This window comes from Esox lucius, chromosome 19 (assembly GCF_011004845.1).
Source record: "Esox lucius isolate fEsoLuc1 chromosome 19, fEsoLuc1.pri, whole genome shotgun sequence".
Taxonomy (NCBI): domain Eukaryota; kingdom Metazoa; phylum Chordata; class Actinopteri; order Esociformes; family Esocidae; genus Esox; species Esox lucius.
In genome coordinates, this window is record NC_047587.1 from 3,652,075 (window position 1) to 3,671,707 (window position 19,633).

Below are 19,633 nucleotides of genomic sequence, written 5' to 3' on the forward strand. Positions count from 1 at the left end.
CCTTCACTCTCAGCTCACGCACGCATATACGTCCATACGTCAGTAATACAAACGTAACACTTTTCAAAATAACATTTCAAAAGGCCGAAAACCAAAAACTGAAACACCGAAAGAAAAGATTGTGTCAATTATTCGGTGGCCGAATTTTCGGTGCATTCCTATAATTTATGATTGGCCTCACGCGGGCCGGACAGGGACGTACAACGGGCCGGTGTTTGCCCAGGTCTGATCTAGAGTATTACCAATGATCTAGAGTATTCCCAAGGATCTACCACCAAGATTTACATAGCCTGTGTAACTGTATGTAGATGACTCAATAATGAATTAAATGAAATCACTCAAACCCTTAAAAAAGACTTACAGACCGTCTTAAAATGGGTTTTAAAAAAAACATACAAGTCATACAAATCTATATGCAGTGTAGACTTTCAATATGCAGTGTAGACTTTCAAAATGCAGTGTAGACTTTCAATATGCAATGTAGACTTTCAATAATGTATACCTTCAATAGGCAGTGTAAGATTTTTTACCGGTAGTGTAGATTTTCAAAAGGCAGTGTAGACTTTCAATAGGCACTGTAGATATGCCTATAAGGTATCTGCTGAATACTGCAACTTGTGTCTAAAATTATTTAAAGCGTTGCTGGAAGCTTTGTTTTAAAACAACAGTACCTGCTTTAGTTGTTGTGTCGTGCGCTTGCTAAACAAAATGTGTCTTTCGAGTTTCAAGTTTCTTTATCATGTACCGAACAACAGTGTCATCTTGCACAATTAAATTCTTGTGTGCAATTTATGTTCAATTAATATTTATTTTTATTGTGGATTTTTATACAGGATACACTATCAAAAGAGAACATGTTCTCAAATTGTTTCCCTTGAATGAAAAAAGAAGACAGTAACTCTGGCACTAAAGTACTGAATCTTGATTAGTGATCACTGTGTATAGACTATTCAATAGACTAGTGGTCACTGTGTATAGACTATTCAATAGACTAGTGGTCACTGTGTATAGACTATTCAATAGACTAGTGGTCACTGTGTATAGACTATTCAGTAGACTAGTAGTCACTGTGTATAGACTATTCAAGAGACTAGTGGTCACTGTGTATAGACTATTCAATAGACTAGTGGTCACTGTGTATAGACTATTCAGTAGACTAGTGGTCACTGTGTATAGACTATTCAAGAGACTAGTGGTCACTGTGAATAGACTATTCAATAGACTAGTGGTCATGGGTTCTGTACCTGGGAGTGGCAGTCTGCGAATACTGGACTCTTGATGATGCTGCAGCGTTTCAGAGACCAGGACTGCCTGTACGACCTCACGGTGCACGGGTCCCTTATGTCAACAGCGTCGGGGCAACCGGGAGACACTTTCCAGCTGTTGCCAAATGCCAGCGCTTCCACAACCACTTCCTGGTTTCTGGACGTGAAGTCATTATTCCCATTTCTGTCGTAGTTTCCGCACAGACCACACACTTGTCCCTGGAAGATAACGTTTTGATTTGTATTCCTAAGAATGTTTTTAATGTGAACTAGCAAATTAATTGAAGGTGTGCTGTAAGTACAATCTACTGTCGAATAAAAAAGACATATTTAAATGAAAATACAACATTGACACAGAGATATTCAAAGGTTTTAATGGTCCAATTCTAGCCACTCACCTTGAATTTAGAGTCGAGTTTGATGAACAGGCTTGTTCTCTTATCCCACATTAGAATCAGACCATTTCCAGCCTCAATAACAATGTACAGACCAACAGTGTGGACCTTGAAGTCCACATCTATCCCGTTCTCCTGCTTCACCACTTTTACAACTTCATCTTGTAGTATAATCTCTTTGCTCTGAAAGGGAAAAAAAATATATTATATCTTTTTTTTCATAAACTCTGGGCATATAAATTGGTGCTGTGAGTTGGATGGTAATTAGTCACAACCAGCAGTTAAATGTAATACCGTTTACATTATCCTTGTGTAATTTATCCTAGTCAATTAATCAGTAATTTAATCAAACGATCAACGAGTTGGTGAATGACGAATGTAATTCCTTTTTGCTTTAATTAATCCCTTTTAACAGTGTTCCTTAATAATGAATGAGTAATTAATTAATTAATGAGTCAATTAGTCAGTCAATTACAAATGTAATCAATTAAGACATTTATTGACTGTATGAATGCATGTATGGCACTTTTAACAGTGTTCCTTACCCCCAAGAAGAGCTTGATGGCCTTGGAACAGGTTGTGCCTGTAGTTCCACAGGGAATGTTCTGTGTGATCACTCTAAAGGTTCCGTTTAGATTGTTGGAACAGTAGTCCTGCAGGATAAATTCAATTAAACACAAAATATTTTTTTTTATTCTTTAGCTTTTATCATTAATGACTTAATCCAAGTCATTATTTGAAGTCTTGTATACCCGAGTATTACAATGTAAATAAAGTATTGTTCTCAATCATAGTATAGACCAGTATTGCCGTACCTGAGCTAGAGTGTATTCACAGTCTCCATTGAAATTAAACCTTTTCTCATCGAATGTGATGTAATGACCATCTCCATATATGGCACATGTCCCGGGACACACGTTATTGGTGCAATCCCAATTGCTTCCACTGCAAGTGCTACAGGGATGCAAACACATCAGGATTGTATTGTGAAACGTTGGCCTATTTTACGTTTGCTTAATAAACAAACTTAACAAGCTGCTATCTGTTCAATGCACCTGCTAAATCCTTCAAACATATCTGTTAATGTGTTTCCCTGTATTTAATTTAATGGAATAATTATTGTATATCATAACTGAGAATGACAATAAGTTCTTAACTGACTTATCCGGTTAAGTAAACACATTTAAAATATTGCAATTAGGGCTGACATTAATTACTATTTTTGTAATCAAATATTTTGTCGGCTATTCTGACGCTTAATTGCAATTTACTTTTCTGAACGGAAAATTTAGACTTGAATTATACACAGAAAAACTTTTTTTCCCCAGCATGGTTATCCACCCTGAGCTGAAGAACAACAACAAAAATATGAAAAGAAAATATTACCAGTTATTGCATTTTATTTTAATTTTCTCCCCAGGTTGGTAGTTGACTCCATTGTGAGAACAGGGACAAAGATCTTCCTTAACACATCCTCCATTCCCATCAGACAGCAGACCATCAGGACACATACAGCCTGACAGGCATTCTTTACTGAACTATAACACAATTATAATACATTAAATATAGGCTTTTGTTATTTTACACCATTTCAAATTGATCCAATTATTTATAAACTTAGCTATGGACAGGATTCATACATTCTATTGGTACAACTGTATTAAAACATTTTGTAAGGCCTGTTCTATTATAGACTTACACAGTCATGCTTTATTGTTCGGCAGCTCTTCTGGCACTCTGAGCCTTTGGCACCTGGTGCAGCATTGGAACAGTTGAAGAAAACCATTGGACTTTCACAAGCTGAAATGGAACAATGGTAGGATTTAGTAGGTTTTTAGGGCTATACCTGGGGTCAGCTTTATTCTGTTGGGAATGTAATATCTTGTTAGAAAATCATTTTCTGTGTTTGGCAAATAAAGATATGTTTGTAATTTAGGAGTACTCACATGAAGGAGTTACTTCTCCAGTACAGCTTAATATCCCATTTCTGCAAAAACTAGTGAAAAATGTATACAAGAGCAGAGGTTAAGCATGATTTGGCATTTACTCTTCCATTAATCAAAAATATTTCAATGCAGCCACACCATTCTTTCAACAGCTTAAACAAGATTTTAACAAAACAAACATATTTTGATTTAATAAATGGCTTGTCCCATTTCTCACACGTGAATTATTCATGTTGGAATGGAAATTAGTTTTTTGCACAACCCACTCCTCCCGAGACATCCCTGGAAAGCGGTGCGTCAGGCAGGGAATCAGACGTTATTGATGACCACCCTGGTGAAATTAAGATTGACAGGCTTGCCCAAGGGCTCAGCATTTATTCACCTTATTTTGTTTGGACAAATCTACATTGGGAGAATGGCCATGAGAGTGCAAAGCTGTGATCAAGGCAAAGAGTGGCTACTTTGAAGAATCTAAAATATCGATTTTTTTCAAAAGGTTAAAAAGGTTATTCTATAGGTGTAATAATGGTTATTCCATTATTCCGTAGGCGTTGTTTAAGTTTGACCTCTTCACTATTATTCTACAATGTGGAATTTTTTTAAAATAAAGAACTACAACCGTTAGAGCCAATGACTTGTTTCTGTGCATGAGATGAAAACAGGATACATCGCCATGAAAATGCAGACATGTAAAACAGTTCTGGCATAGCTGCATTGTAGCTTTTTAATTCTATCAATCAAATGTATTCATAAAGCCCTTTTTACATCATTCTAAACCAGATAGCATATTCTCTTAAATAAGATCTGGGGTGCCAAACATATGGGCTAATCCAGGGGTCCAATACAGCCAGCAGATGGATTTAGTAAAATAAATCTTAAACATTGGAGAAATCTATATACCTTTAAATGAAAAAATTGTGTAAAAATGATAATGGACCTAAATTTATGCCATTCAGACGCTGTTGAATGTTTAATGTGTCACCCAGTACGAGTTTGTCAAGCCCCTGATTTAGAGCAACAAAATAAATTTTCAGCCATTTTTGCACAGATGCCAACTAATTCAACTGCAGGTACAAATGATTTTTTACAAATACCATCGTGGATCAAGTCCTTACCAAGGAGCCCCATTGATACTGGTAAATCCTTGGTCCAGGACCTTGTCTCCATAGTAGCAGGGGCAGCCTGAGGCAGGGACGCATTTTCCCTGGTCATTCATGTAGGTTCCCTCAGCACAGCCACAACCATCCACAGACACGTGTTCTACCTGTTGAAGTTCAGTCAGAACATGTGTTTGATTCCCTGGGAGGTAAAGGGAACGTCTGTAAGAGTAACAACTAATAAAGCTGCAAGCAGCAATACCAGGGCCCAAGCTATCTATGATTCTGTGTGCCAAATTTGAAATAAACAGGTTATTTAAGTGTATTTTAGATCCTTTTCAATGATTATGACAATCAATGAAAACTTTAAATATCTTTAACTCCAAATAGTGGGAAAAATTGGCACAGCCATATACAGGATGTAGCATCTATGGATGAACACATTCAGGGAATGTAGCCCAATAATAAGACTGCTCTTAGTAAATAAGCTTGCATTAGCATGTGTGCCAAATTGCATCACCCAGAGTCAAACAGGCTTTAATCAGGGGCTAATTTGCATTTACCAAAAAGATTTTACTGAGGTAGGCAAATATTTAGTAGAAAATAAGTTGCTATCATCATTATCCTATTACCAGATGGCAAAGGTTTTCAGAATTTTGAGAGATTGCCATTAGCTAGCATTAGTTATCAAAGGTCTGTCAAGAATGGGAATGTTTTCTACACTCTAAAAATAAAAGGTCTATTAGGGGTTCTTCAGAATCCTTACAAGTTTTTCCAATAACCCTGTAAAGAATATATCCTTCACAGTATACTTTGTCATTTTTCATTGAAGAACCCACACTGTTTCAAAATAAAATATACTCTAAGATCCTTTTCCTTTAAGAGTATAGATAAAAGTCTATGAACTTCCCTCAATATGTATCGCCTTGTTAACATTATATGGCATCTAAAATCAGTTTGGTGACATCAAGATGATAATATGATGACAAAAGCTTTAACTACTAATAATTTGTCTTCTTTAGAGATGGTTTCAAGCCTTTGTAATGTCTTCAGTCCCAAAATGAATGTTCAAAACTGTGTTGTGATCAAACAAGAAGTCTGACCATCATAAAACCACAAACCTGGCAATGTCCTGTGTAACACTACTGGCACATAAGATGTCCATGTAAATCAGGGCTTCCTAAGGTTTTACAGCACGTAATCCAAAAATACAGCTCTGGAAAAAATTAAGAGACCACTTGCACCTTTTTCTTTCCTTTCCAAAAAAGTTGAAAAGGAAAGTTTTGAGTAAGGAAAAGAAGCATTCGATTTGCAGTGGTCTCTTCATTTTAATCCTTCTGTTCCGCACTCAAAACATTACTTTTCGACACTTTTGGAAAGGAAAGAAAAAGGTGCAGTGGTCTCTTAATTTTTTCCGGAGCTGTAACTAATTGCTAACTACTGAAAATGTTGACATCCCAACACATCCCATCAAACAATGACATAGTATTGTCATTCTTGTGCTTTGTGGATATGTACGTTACCACTAACAGGCTGTCTTCTATAACAGTCGAAGACTATTAGGTTTCTCATTCATAGGAGAAGATGATTTTCTTAGGGATTCTATTCAAATTCCCTATAACGTTTGGTAATCAGTGATGTAAATTTACCTGGCAGGTAAAGTCCTTTTGGCTTAGCGAGCGACAGGTGCGACCACAGCTGGTCATATTGTAGTCATACACCATCGTGTCAGGGCACTTAGTGTAATTTCCTGTAGGAACAGATTGGAGATTCAACATTGAACATCGGTTTAGGGTTTTCACACTGGGATGTAAGGGAGACTTTACTTTAGAACGGGATTCATTTGGGTTTACCGTCAGTGAGTTTAGCATAGTTTTAGTATTTAATTCAGCCTCTGATGTTGTTCTCACCACAGGTGGGGTTTCTCCATCCTGTCAGCAGGATGCGAGCAGCAGCACAGGCGTGGACGTAGGAGGAGATTGCTGCACACATGCACTGCTCAGTCTTCTCACAGTTACAGCTGTCATACATGCAATTCTACAGACGAGGGAGAGAATGGATAAAACAGAATGAAAACCTGATTTTCTAAAATCGCTCAAAAAAGCATTTTAATAAAACTACCTATGTAGTCATACACTAAAAAGATTATGAATTATCTTTTTCTTTGAAAATATGTTTTCTAAATATGAATGCAAATCCTTATTATTTCTTACTGCTTGGTAGGGATCTGGGTGGACCTCACTGTGGCATTCAGAAAATATTCCTGCAGCATCAGATAGCACTGAGCACCAATGCTTGGCATATTGCTCTGTAAAACATATGAGCAGTGTTTAACAGGGCAAAAATACAGGCGTATCCATAAAAGTTTACCAGATACCCACCATCAAATCAAATCAAATCAAATTTATTTATAAAGCCCTTTTTACAACAGCAGTTGTCACAAAGTGCTTTACAGAGACACCCGGCCTTAAACCCCAAGGAGCAAACAACAGTAGTGTTGAATTTCAGTGGCTAGGAAAAACTCCCTAAGAAGGTAGAATTTTAGGAAGAAACCTAGAGAGGACCCAGGCTCAGAGGGGTGACCAGTCCTCTTCTGGCTGTGCTGGGTGAGATATTAAGAGTCCAATTGGAATAATAAATACATTTCTCTGGGCTAAATCCAGAGTCTATTTGATTTCAGACTAGGTCAGAAGTATGACCAGGTGGACAAGGACAGGGACAGCAACGGGCCCCCCAAACCAGGTAATCCGCAGGTGTGGACCAGGACCTCATCTCCTTCTAAAATGTAAACCTGGAGGAAACTGAGAAAAGTTAGTAGTACATCCCTCATATCCCCAAGCACAATAATATAGCAGCGGAACACCTTGGAACTGAGACGGGGGGGTCCGGTGACACTGTGGCCCTACCCGGGGGAGGCCCCGGACAGGGCCCAACAGGCAGGAAATCAATCCAACCACATTGCCAGGCATCAACCAAAGGGACACCCACCAACCGCAACCCCCCTGAATGAGGGCCGAGTATTGCTAGCGGCGTACAGCCCAATTGCACAAGTGCGCAACAGAGAGTCAACAACAAGCCAGTGACTCTTCCCCCGAAAGGCATTGGAGGGAGGGCATCCCAGTGGCGACGAGAGCCCACCTGGCAAGACAGCAAGGGTGGACAGTATCAAGCCTACTGGTCACCTTCACGCCCCTGGGCCAGGCTACACCTAATTATAAACCGTGCTGTAGAGATGAGTTTTTAGTAGACACTTGAAAGTTTGCACTGAGTTTGCATTTCTAACCTTAATTGGCAGATCATTCCACAGGAGTGGAGCTCTATGAGAAAAGGCCCTGTCGCCAACTGTTTGTTTAGAAATTCTAGGTACAATTAAAAGGCCTGCATCTTGCGATCGTAGGTTACGTATAGGAATGTATGGCTGGATCACTTCAGCAAGGTAAGTAGGAGCAAGTCCATGTATTGATTTATAGGTCAAGAGTAAAACCTTAAAATCAGCCCTAACCCTAACAGGCAGCCAATGTAAGGATGCCAGGACAGGAGTAATGCATTGCATCATCTTCCGCTTATCCGGGGCCGGGTCGCGGGGGCAGCAGTCTAAGCAGGGATGCCCAGACTTCCCTCTCCCCAGACACTTCCTCCAGCTCTTCCGGGGGGACACCGAGGCGTTCCCAGGCCAGCCGGGAGACATAGTCCCTCCAGCGTGTCCTAGGTCTTCCCCGGGGTCTCTTCCCGGTGGGACGGGACCGGAACACCTTCCCAGGAAGGCGTTCCGGAGGCATCCGAAACAGATGCCCAAGCCACCTCAGCTGACCCCTCTCGATGTGGAGGAGCAGCGGCTCTACTCTGAGCTCCTCCCGGGTGACCGAGCTTCTCACCCTATCTCTAAGGGATCGCCCAGCCACCCTGCGGAGAAAGCTCATTTCGGCCGCCTGTATCCGGGATCTTGTCCTTTCGGTCATGACCCAAAGCTCACAGGAGTAATGTGTTAAAAAAATGTTGTTCTAGTTAGGATTCTAGCAGCCGTGTGCAGCACTAATTGAAGTTTATTTATTAATTTGTCTGGATAACCAGAGAGAAGAGCATTGCAGTAATCTAATCTAGAAGTAATGAAAGCATGGATACATTTTTCTGTATCAGTTTTTGATAGAAAGTTTCAAATTTTTGCGATGTTTCAAAGATGAAAATAAGCAACTCTTGAGACATATTTTATATATTCTTCAAAGGAGAGGTCAGGGTCAAGGGTAACGCCAAGGTTTTTTACAGTTTTTTGGGATACGACCATGCAGCCGTCGAGTTTCACAGTGAGATCTGCCAACAACGCTCTTTGTTTTTTGGGTCCTAAAAGGAGCATTTCTGTTTTATTTGAGTTTAAGAGCAAGAAATTCTCTGTCATCCACTTCCTAATATCTGAAACGCATGCTTCCAAAATAGCTAATTTAGGGGCTTCTCCATGCTTCATTGAAATATATAACTGTGTGTCATCAGCATAACAGTGAAAGTTAATATTGTGTTTTTGGATTACATCGCCCAGGGGGAGCATGTATAGTGAGAACAATAATGGGCCCAGAACCGAGCCTTGAGGAACTCCAAAGCATACCTTTGACTTGTCAGAGGATATGCCATCCACACTAAAGAACTGATATCTTTCAGATAAATAAGATTTAAACCAGGCTAGAACATGTCCACGTAGCCCAATATTGGTTTCCAGTCTCTCTAAGAGAAGGGAGTGATCAATTTTGTCAAAAGCAGCACTAAGATCAAGAAGCAACAGGACGGATGCGGAACCTTTGTCTGAGGCCATTAGAAGTTCATTTGTTACCTTCACGAGTGCAGTCTCAGTATTATGATGGGATCTAAAACCGGACTGGAATATTTCTTAAATGTTTTTTGTCTTTAGGAAGGCATTCAGTTGATGGGAAACACATTTTTCTAAGATTTTTGAGAGGAACGGGAGGTTTGATATTGGCCTATAATAGTTTAATATGTCGGGATCTAGATTCGATTTTTTTAGAAGAGGCTTAATTACCGCAATTTTTAGTGAGTTTGGTACGCATCCGGAGGAAAGGGAGCAATTTATTATGTTCAGCATTGGCTGACCTAGCACAGGAAATAACTCCTTAAGTAATTTTGTAGGAATCGGGTCTAGCTGAGAGTTTGTGGGTTTAGAACTCATTACAAATTTTGTAAATGTGTCGAGCGATACGGTATCAAAAAACCATGGATGTCCACTTAATTTACCTCGGGAAAGACAGAAAAAACTAGGAAGTACATCAAAAGAGGGCAGAAAAAAAGTTTCAGCGCTCTATAATCTCAATTAATAGGAGGAACTATAAATCCTTGTAGATCTAAGGAATGCATTTTCTAAATGTTCCCTGTCTCCGGCCCTGTTTAAACCTAGGAGGACATGAGGACTTGTCCCACATCTCCGGAGTACCAGGCTTGAAAGACTTGTTGCTGTCCCTGTCCAATGTCCTGCTGGTTGTGTTGCAGATCAAGACGATACCTGACGATTTCAGCTGCCACTGTGCTGACCCCCCTTCCCCGTGTTATCCCTGTCCGTGTCCAACTGGTCATGCTTCCGACCTGGACTAACTTTAAATAGATTCTGGAGCCCACATGCATTTATTAATTATTACAATTTTTACTCTTAATATATTCACCCGGGCACAGACAGAAGAGGACTGGTCACCCCTCTGAGCCTGGTTCCTCTCTAGGTTTCTTCCTAAATTTCAGCCTTCTTAGGGAGTTTTTCCTAGCCACTGAAATTCAACACTATTATCGTTTGCTCCTTGGGGTTTAAGGTCGGATGTTTTGAAAAACCTTTGTGACAACTGCTGATGTAAAAATCGCTTTATAAATACATTTGATTGGTTGATTGATTGAAAACAAGCAAAGGTGACTCTCTCACAGAACATTTTATTACACGGAAGCGCTGTGCCAGGATATATTATGTCCCAGTGTGACAGGATATATTTTGTCCCAGTGTGACAGGATATATTATGTCCCAGTGTAACAGGATATATTATGTCCCAGTGTGACATGATATATTATGTCTCAGTGTGACAGGATATATTATGTCCCTGCTGAACAGGTGTGGAATTGTTAGTCAGTTAGCACCATGTTCTGTGCTGGTTGCATTTCAGAGGTTCAGAGGATGGGGCAGTCAGAGTAAACCGTTTTCACCAGCACAGGTGAGGTTGGTGCCCAGGTGAAACGCAGAAGCACCGTGACAGCAATCTGTTGGGTGCTGAATCACCAGTGAACCCTCTCCTGAATAATTAAGACAATTGGCATATTCTGTCCTATGATGTTCTCAATCAGAGCGCTAGATGTAAAAACACCCGCAATACAAAGAAACAATGTTGAGCCCATAACACTACATCCAACTCCAAACCATACAGTATGTACTTGAATGCCCATTGGATTGAATCATTTTCAGGTGACATGTATTTGTGTAATGAGGGAGGGTGTGGCAACAGTGAATAACACCTTTTATCAAGGTGTGCATCATTATAAGGCAGATTCATGACCTAACGTAAAATGGGCCAAAAAAGAGATTTAACTGACACTGAAAAGTAAAACATTGTAAAATGCCTTTCAGATGGATGCAGCACTTTTGAAATAGCTAAATTATTGAGGCATGACCACCGGACACCCAAAGGTTTTGTTGTGAATAGTCAACTGGGGAGCAAAAAATACATGGAGAAGAAAAGATGCAAATTCACTGCAAAAGAATTAACCAGGAACCCATTATCCTCCAGTGCCGCCATATCCCAGAACTGCAACCTACCTGGAGTGTCCAGAAGTAACATTAGAACTAGGTGATAAACATTGAGTTTTGTAGGTGTTAGTCAAATTCTGCACACCAATTGTTGCCTATTAATTCTGCATTCTTATGTGTTCCCCTGAGAAAGATCAAAACACACTTTTCCTTTGTTTAACATTCAGGTTTGAGGTTCATTTATATTTTGGATTGTCTTAAAGCATTGTGACTGTTCAACAATAAAATCTTGAGAAATACGATTTGCTTAAGAATTGGGCACTCAGTGTACGCTTAAATGTTATAATATATAATATATTTTAATATAATTATATTATAATAATATTTGATCAAAACAAAAACTCAGATCTATGCATGCATACGGTGCTGATTTTCAACAACTGAAGTACCTTAAAGTTACTTCAGCATCTTATTTTGTTTCTGCTGGGCCGAAGTGCATTTGGGCATGATTTCATTAGAAATAGTACATTTAAAAGAGCTTAAAGGAGTACCATTCACTACACTCAGAGAGCATGGGTTCTCAAAGCTCTGGGTCACATCGGGGCAGCTTGCTTGGGTCTTCCACGTGTTGGCAAATGTCACAGCCGTTCCTTCCACCAGTCCGTTGATGGTTCTAAAGTCATCGGCTTGGACGCTGTTAAAGTCTCCGCAAAGACCTGGATAGGAAATATAAAACTTTGTTAGGAAAACAGATTAATTCAGATATGAGATCAACAAACATTTCCTAAAGAAATTAGTTGCTATATGTTCTTAACATTTTCAGTGAGTATGACCATATGCAGTAGGCTGATTATTCAGGAGGCTGATTATGCAATTGTCTGCATATCTGAAGATCATATCTATGTAAGCATACTCTGGTGAAAACACTTTTGTAACACATTTGTTCTGTTAAATTATGGGGAAATTATGGAGTATAGAATTAAATAGGTTCTACCAAATCTTATTAATCTTGGTCAGACCTGAAGATAATATATGAAACAAAGTAAACAGGTGTGGTATTTATAACAAGTTTTGAAAAGACCTTTAGTAAAGTAAGACAAAGTATGGCATTTCTACACATTTAATATTTTCGTTAACCGTTTATACAATTGGTTTAATTTATATTTAGCAACTCCAGGGGTAAAATTCTATGTTATGAATGCTTTTCATGAAGTTCGGAATTGTCAAAAGGATTTAAGGAAGGTAATCTGCTCACTCTATTTGTCATAGCCATTGAAAATGCAGTTATGATAAGTGCAGCATAATGTATTTCCATTATAATTATTAGTTTTTTACATAGAATTTAGTTTACCAACTAAATGGTATGTTTAAGTAACTCATTACAGCATTTAAAATATAAAGTTAGCAAATAAATACAAGATAATGAAGAGGTAAATACTTTATCAATTAATATAATTTTTTGCCTAATTAGGGTAGTTCAGCCAGGAAACCCGAGTGGTAATTGGTCAGCAATGCATCAGCTGATGCAGGATCGCTCTTATCACATGTTAGATTGCAACCTGTCTATATAACCATCAGGTTACCCACTCAGTCAGTTGTTGGGCTTGTACTAGCATGCAGGTGCACCCACCCCACCACCCCTGCCTTCACCACACCTGCCCCACCTTGAGGGGGGGATCGGTACTGAGTACTTTACTCATTGCCATGGGAATTGCATAAATAATAAAAAGGTATGTTATTGTGGTATTATCATATACACAATCATGTGATGGAAATGAGTTACCCTAAAGGAGCAGAACGCCAAGACTTGCATGTACGTTCTCTAATAAATGGTTAAACTCATACGTGGTGTTTCCTGTCTGAACTCCTGACAACCTGTTTAATTATATAAATATGGGAATTTAACATGGATTCTCAAAGACTTAAAGAAACATACCCTGGGTTTTTCCTTTAAGGGAACTGCTAGCTGTGATGTACACCTGCATTATAGGTGTTAACTGGATCTCCAGACGAAGCCCGTAAGAGGTCTGCACAACGATGTAAAACGTAGAGGGCTTGAAGATCGTTACATTCTCTGTGGAAAATAAACCAAATGTCTACAGTAGTCACCATCTGGTAGACAACAAACCTTTACAATCTGGATGGTTATGTGTAACTTCTGTCATTTCCATTAAATACCTACACATCTTACTATGACTGAAAACGTAGAAAATGTATATGTAATGCATGAGAACAGTATAAACAAGAAACCAGGCAAGTGCAGTCGGGCCACAATAAAATGAGACGATTGTTGTTGCCCTCCCTGGTCTCTCTGGGACAGACCTTTAACCACCTGGCCACGTGAGGTGTCTTTAACCACTATGTCTCAGAGCTGTACATTCACTGGGCATCAGTATAGCCTCTTGACATTATATCATTTTGTCACATAGTAACATCACACAATTTGAATATTTAGCTAGACACCACTAAGTGTTGTATTAAACTGACTAAAGTTTCTTATTAAGTTTACCTCCACCACAAATAGCATTGATACAATAAGTATCAATATAGGTAATGATAACTGACTTTTTCGTCAAGTGAAAAGACGAGATTCGTGTAGCCAGCAAAGTCTTAGTCTGTCCTGAACAAATCCTAATGTATAATATGAAAATCCACAAAAAATAGTCGTAATATAACAGTAAACAGTTTTATTTTAGGCTTCCTATAACGTAGCCCGGCAACTAAAGGTTGTAGCCAGTGACGTTTTTGTCTATCCTGAACAAATCCTCTTCTGCCACTGGCTGTTTTAACAGCTAATTAGCCATTTGTGAATTACATTGATACGGTATCTATCAATATAGGTAACAATCACTGACTTTTCGTCAAGTGAAAAAGACTTATGCGGTCCAGCAAAAATAAGTAATTCATTAATGACAAAACCAAAACCAGACAACACACATCCTTATCAGTATTCTTGAGTAGCCATGAACCAGCAACTCACCCATGACGATGGGCAACGTTGATAACATTTTGTCCATACTGACGGTTCCACTGGCCTCAATGACGATCATCTGCAATTTAACTTAAATGTGAGCCTCCAGGTGGTAAGAAGTGTGATGCAAAATGGGGGTTAATTCCATTCAAGTTCCAGTAAAATAAAAAACAAGACTCTTATTTCAATTAAATGGAATTGTAATTTCAGTGTTCTTTACTGAATTGACTGGAAATGAAATGTCCTTGACCCCAATTCTGGTGAGAAATGGTGATAGGAGTCAATGGTAAACCTATTTGAAATGGATTAATATTGATGTCTTGATAAAACACAATCAGGTGGGTGTGTCATTGGCCATGGGCAACCTTACCTTGGACTGTGGAATCACCAGGGTTACACCCTTTAGGCAGGTCTCAGTGTTTGTTGTCCCACATTTCTCTATGTCACCCAGGACGGTGAAAACACTCCCATAGATTTGCTGGGGAGAAGTGGGACAAGGTATGACAGTAAAGTTATTCATTTTTTATCAGAAAAAATGTGTCCTTTATTTATTTTATTTGTACTTTATTTCCACAGAGCACAGAATATACTCTGTGATGTGCTTCGGGTCCCTGCTATTGTGAAAATAGCAATGCCGACTGTTTTGAGTACAAGCTAGGACATCATTATCTCTATTCCTGTGTTGATTAGAAATAGAAGGAACCGTGTGTATGCAACCCATAAACTTGTCTAATCTGTTAACTGTAACACGGCAACCTACTAGTCCAGTAACCCTTAATTTATATATTAAGCTGGCTTTACTTAATATCAGATCTCTCACCAACAAATCATTATTGATAAATGACATTATAATATCCTACCACCTAGATTTTATATTTCTCAATGAAACGTGGCTAACAGAAGATTCTAGTGCTGCAATTTTTAACGAGACAGCACCTGAGAAATGTGGCTACATGAATATGTGTCGAAATGGTAGGAAAGGAGGAGGAGTAACTGCCCTATTCAAAGATACATTCCAGTGCAAAGAAAATACACTAGGTAATTTTATTTATTTTGAATACCTCTGTTTTACATTGAAGGGTACCCCCAACATTTTGTTTTTAACCATTTACAGACCACTACGATATTCTGCAAATTTTATTGATGATTTTGCTGAACTACTCCGTTATATCAGTTGATTATAACTTGTTTATTATTAAAGGGGATTTTAAAATCCACATAGATAATAGCACAGAAAATAATGCCAAATAACTTTTTGAACTACTTGACACTTTTGATCTCACTCAACCTGTGAAAGAGCGGACACACACTCAAGGAGACATTCTAGATCTGGTTATCTCTAAAGGTCTCAATATTTCTTCTGCCATGGTAAAAGACTTTGCTCTGTCTGATCATTTCTGTGTCTTTTTTGATTTACTTATCACCCCAAATGTTCCAGTAAACTCTGTTTCTGTTAAGAAAAGGTACACTAATGAGAGTACCAATGCTCAGTTTATTGAAGCCATAGCTATCTCTCCAACAATAAGTGCTGAGTCAGTTGATGTACTCCTGGATAATTTTAATGCCAAAATATTGAATGTCATGGATCGTGTTGCACCAGTAAAGGTAAAGAAAACTATGAGCAAACAGAAACACCATGGAGAACCACCATGATGGTAAGCGCCCTGAAAAGAGAATGTGGGAAAGCGGAACGTAAGTGGAGGAAAACTTCAAATTCACTATGACATCTATAAACAAAGCCTTGGTAGCTTCAAAAATGTATGCAGGGCCAGACAGTAACATTTATCTGGAATGATCAACAAGAATATCAATAATACCAGCACTCTATTTGTCATGGTCGACCCAATAAAGCAGATAGCATCAGAACTCATGTCCACTGTGAAATGTAATGAATTTGTGTGTTTCTTTAGTGAATACATTATAAGTATTAGACAGAACATCAGGACTACACAGTTTAACAAGGACTCAGTACTGTCATCACGACCACCAAGACATCACTTGGTTATTATGTCGCATTTTAATACAATTGATAAAAAATCCCTAGAAGAAACAGTTCGACATCTTAAAGCTTCCACTTGCTGTTTTTTTTTTAAAGAATTAAACTCCATAACAATGGACCTACAGCAAATAGTTAATAGCTCTCTGCAATCAGGCATTTTCCCAATATCTCTAAAAACAGCTGCCATTAGGTCCCTATTAAAAAAGAGAACGCTGGATGCATCTATAATGAACAACTATAGACCTGTATCAAATGTCCCTTTTATAGCCAAGATCATTGAGAAGGTTGTCTTCAATCAACTCAGCAATTTTGTGACCTCAAGCGGTCTCTTAGACACATTTTTGTCAGGTTTCCGACCTTACCACAGTACTGAAACGGCCCTGATTAAAGTTTTAAATGATATACGCCTGAATACTGATTCTGATAAAATAGCTGTTCTGGTTCTATTAGGTCTCAGTGCAGCATTTTATACTGTAGATCATAGAGCATTTATAGATAGGCTGAAAAATTGGGTAGGACTCTCCGGGACAGTCCTTGATTGGTTCAGATCTTATCTAGATGGCTGGAGTTACTATGTCACCACTGGTAATCATGAATCTGATAGGGTGGCTATGACATGTGGAGTTCCACAGGGATCATTTCTCGGACCACTTCTGTTCAATTTCTATATCCAGGTTAAAAACACTTCTCTTCTCACGTGCCTATGACTGAACACTTAAACTTAACCACACAGTTTAGCCTTATAGCTTCCCACTTTTAATCTTTATATGTTTTCTTATTTTATTTTTTTATTATTATGATGTATCAATCAATCAATCAAATTTATTTATAAAGCGCTTTTTACAACAGCAGTTGTCACAAAGTGCTTTACAGAGACACCCGGCCTTAAACCCCAAGGAGCAAACAACAGTAGTGTTGAATTTCAGTGGCTAGGAAAAACTCCCTAAGAAGGTAGAATTTTAGGAAGAAACCTAGAGAGGACCCAGGCTCAGAGGGGTGACCAGTCCTCTTCTGGCTGTGCCGGGTGAGATATTAAGAGTCCAATTGGAATAATAAATACATTTCTCTGGGCTAAATCCAGAGTCTATTTGATATTAGACTAGGTCAGAAGTATGACCAGGTGGACAAGGACAGGGACAGCAACGGGCCCCCCAAACCAGGTAATCCGCACGTGTGGACCAGGACCTCATCTCCTTCTAAAATTTAAAACTGGAGGAAACTGAGAAAATTTAGTAGTACATCCCTCATATCCCCCAGCACAATAATATAGCAGCGTAACACCTTGGAACTGAGACTGAGACGGGGGGGTCCGGTGACACTGTGGCCCTACCCGGGGGAGGCCTCATTTGCTTTGATGTTTTCATTTGAGTATTTGTTTTTATGTTATTTTTTTCATATATTTTTCTTTGTAAAGCACATTGAATTAATTTGATGTATGAATTGTGCTATATAAATAAACTTGGGTGCAGTGGTCTCTTAATTTTTTCCGGCACTGTGAATAGTGTATATTGAGTAATTTAAAGCAACCTTGAACTCAAAGAGACAAAAAATGATCTAAGTAGAACTATTTAAGTACCAGGACATTTTAGCCAAAAGCCCTTAGAACTAGTTGCTAAACATTGAGTTGTGTTGGTGTTAGTCTAATTCTATTAGTGATGTATAAGCCAACAAAATTATATTTCAAGTGTCCCACCTTGGACAGGACATAGGAGCAGTCTCCATGGAAGGTGTAGGCTTTCCCGTCGTAGGTGGTGATGTGGGAACCTCCCTCTATGGAGCAGGTACCTGGACAGTCCAGACCTACACAGTTCCACTGGCCATCCTTGCAGGTACTAGCAGAGAGAATCAGTCAGTAAAGTCTACAGCCACACAAACACAATCATTCAGTGTATGTAAAAATAAAGCAATGCTTACCATTTATGGCACTTTCTAGAGTATGTATCTCCAGGCTTGTAAGACATTCCGTTGTGGAGACATGAGCACTGGTTCAGAGCTACACAGCCACTCTGATTAATGTCATCAAACACAGTTCCTAGGAAAGAGGCAATAAATACATTCAATCACCATAGCAGAAATTACATTAAATACTTTTCTTGTGAATATATTTGTCTTAATATTTTCACTGTTGCACAAACTCCAACTTATAGAAACAACATTTAATCACAAAAAAAGAAGAAACATGGCATTATCCCAGGGATGATAATGATCTTCAGATGCAAGAAAATTATAGAATTGCCAACCAAACAGTACAATTCCAAACAAACAATACACTACCCCTTAAATACACTACCCCAACATTTGCTTTGTTTTAAAAACGTATCTACTGGTGCCAGGGCCAGCTATGCTGTATCGTACAATTGTAGAGCCAGGTTTAAATACATTTTGTCACTTTTCTTATTAGGCAGGCCAGTTTCTGTAGCAGAACATGTGTTCTAGTAAGGTTCCTCCTTCAGGTTTGTACTTGGTTAATGATGAACAGAGACCACAAATAATAATTTGTTTAATTAACCAATTACTCATGTTGTATTTACTATTCCTGTTTTAAAATAGTAGGCATTAAACAGTAGACACGGTCAGTAGACACGGTCAGTAGACACGGTCAGTAGGCACGGTCAGTAGACACGGTCAGTAGACACGGTCAGTAGGCATGGACAGCAGGCATGGTCAGTAGGCATGGCGCGAAGTTTGCATTTTTATCTTTATTTTTTTAAACAACTTAGAGGGCTATTAAGTGGAAATACGATGTGCTTCCCCCAGTGAATCAGTGAGTGTACTGTACCAGCAGGACAGAAGCATCCATCAGTGCAGTGTTCCTCACAATGCTGGTTCGCCTGTGGGTTGGAGCAGGTATCAATACAGGGGCTTCCACACTCCTGGTACTTCATGTTCAAAGGACACGTCTTCACTGCTCAACACAGACAGACAGACAGAGAGAGAGAGAAAGAAGTCTTTACCAGCCATCTCATCTATATTTAAGTCTATGTTAGGATCTTTTTTTTTAACATATTCCAAACTGTGAAGTGCAGCAAAACAAACAGACAGTCCAATATAAAATTATAAAAGGAAATGTGAAAGATTTCCTTACAGCAGAACTGGTTTGTCCTCCACTTCTTGGGCACGCCCCCTGCGTGAGCACACTGGCGGGAATACTCTGAAATGGTATGGCACATGCAGGACTTGCTGTTGCTGCTTTTACCACAGTGACACATGTCTGCCATGCAGGCCTCGATGAAGGAGTC

At 39.0% G+C, this 19,633-nt stretch overlaps 1 protein-coding gene across 1 annotated transcript in view; it reads right to left on the reverse strand.

Annotated features, from left to right (window-relative positions):
• LOC105008375 (mucin-5AC-like) overlaps window positions 1-19,633 on the reverse strand; it is a gene marked incomplete at its 3' end in the record, with an annotated part of 142,025 nt that overhangs the window by 3,533 nt on the left and 118,859 nt on the right. The window contains exons 17-25 of the mRNA XM_034288128.1: window positions 6,353-6,453; window positions 4,722-4,870; window positions 3,607-3,656; window positions 3,360-3,460; window positions 3,047-3,198; window positions 2,476-2,614; window positions 2,206-2,313; window positions 1,664-1,843; window positions 1,245-1,484 (exon numbers count right to left, since the gene is read on the reverse strand). Coding sequence (XP_034144019.1) covers window positions 1,245-1,484; window positions 1,664-1,843; window positions 2,206-2,313; window positions 2,476-2,614; window positions 3,047-3,198; window positions 3,360-3,460; window positions 3,607-3,656; window positions 4,722-4,870; window positions 6,353-6,453 — 1,220 coding nt within the window. The remainder of the gene's footprint in view (window positions 1-1,244; window positions 1,485-1,663; window positions 1,844-2,205; window positions 2,314-2,475; window positions 2,615-3,046; window positions 3,199-3,359; window positions 3,461-3,606; window positions 3,657-4,721; window positions 4,871-6,352; window positions 6,454-19,633) is intronic.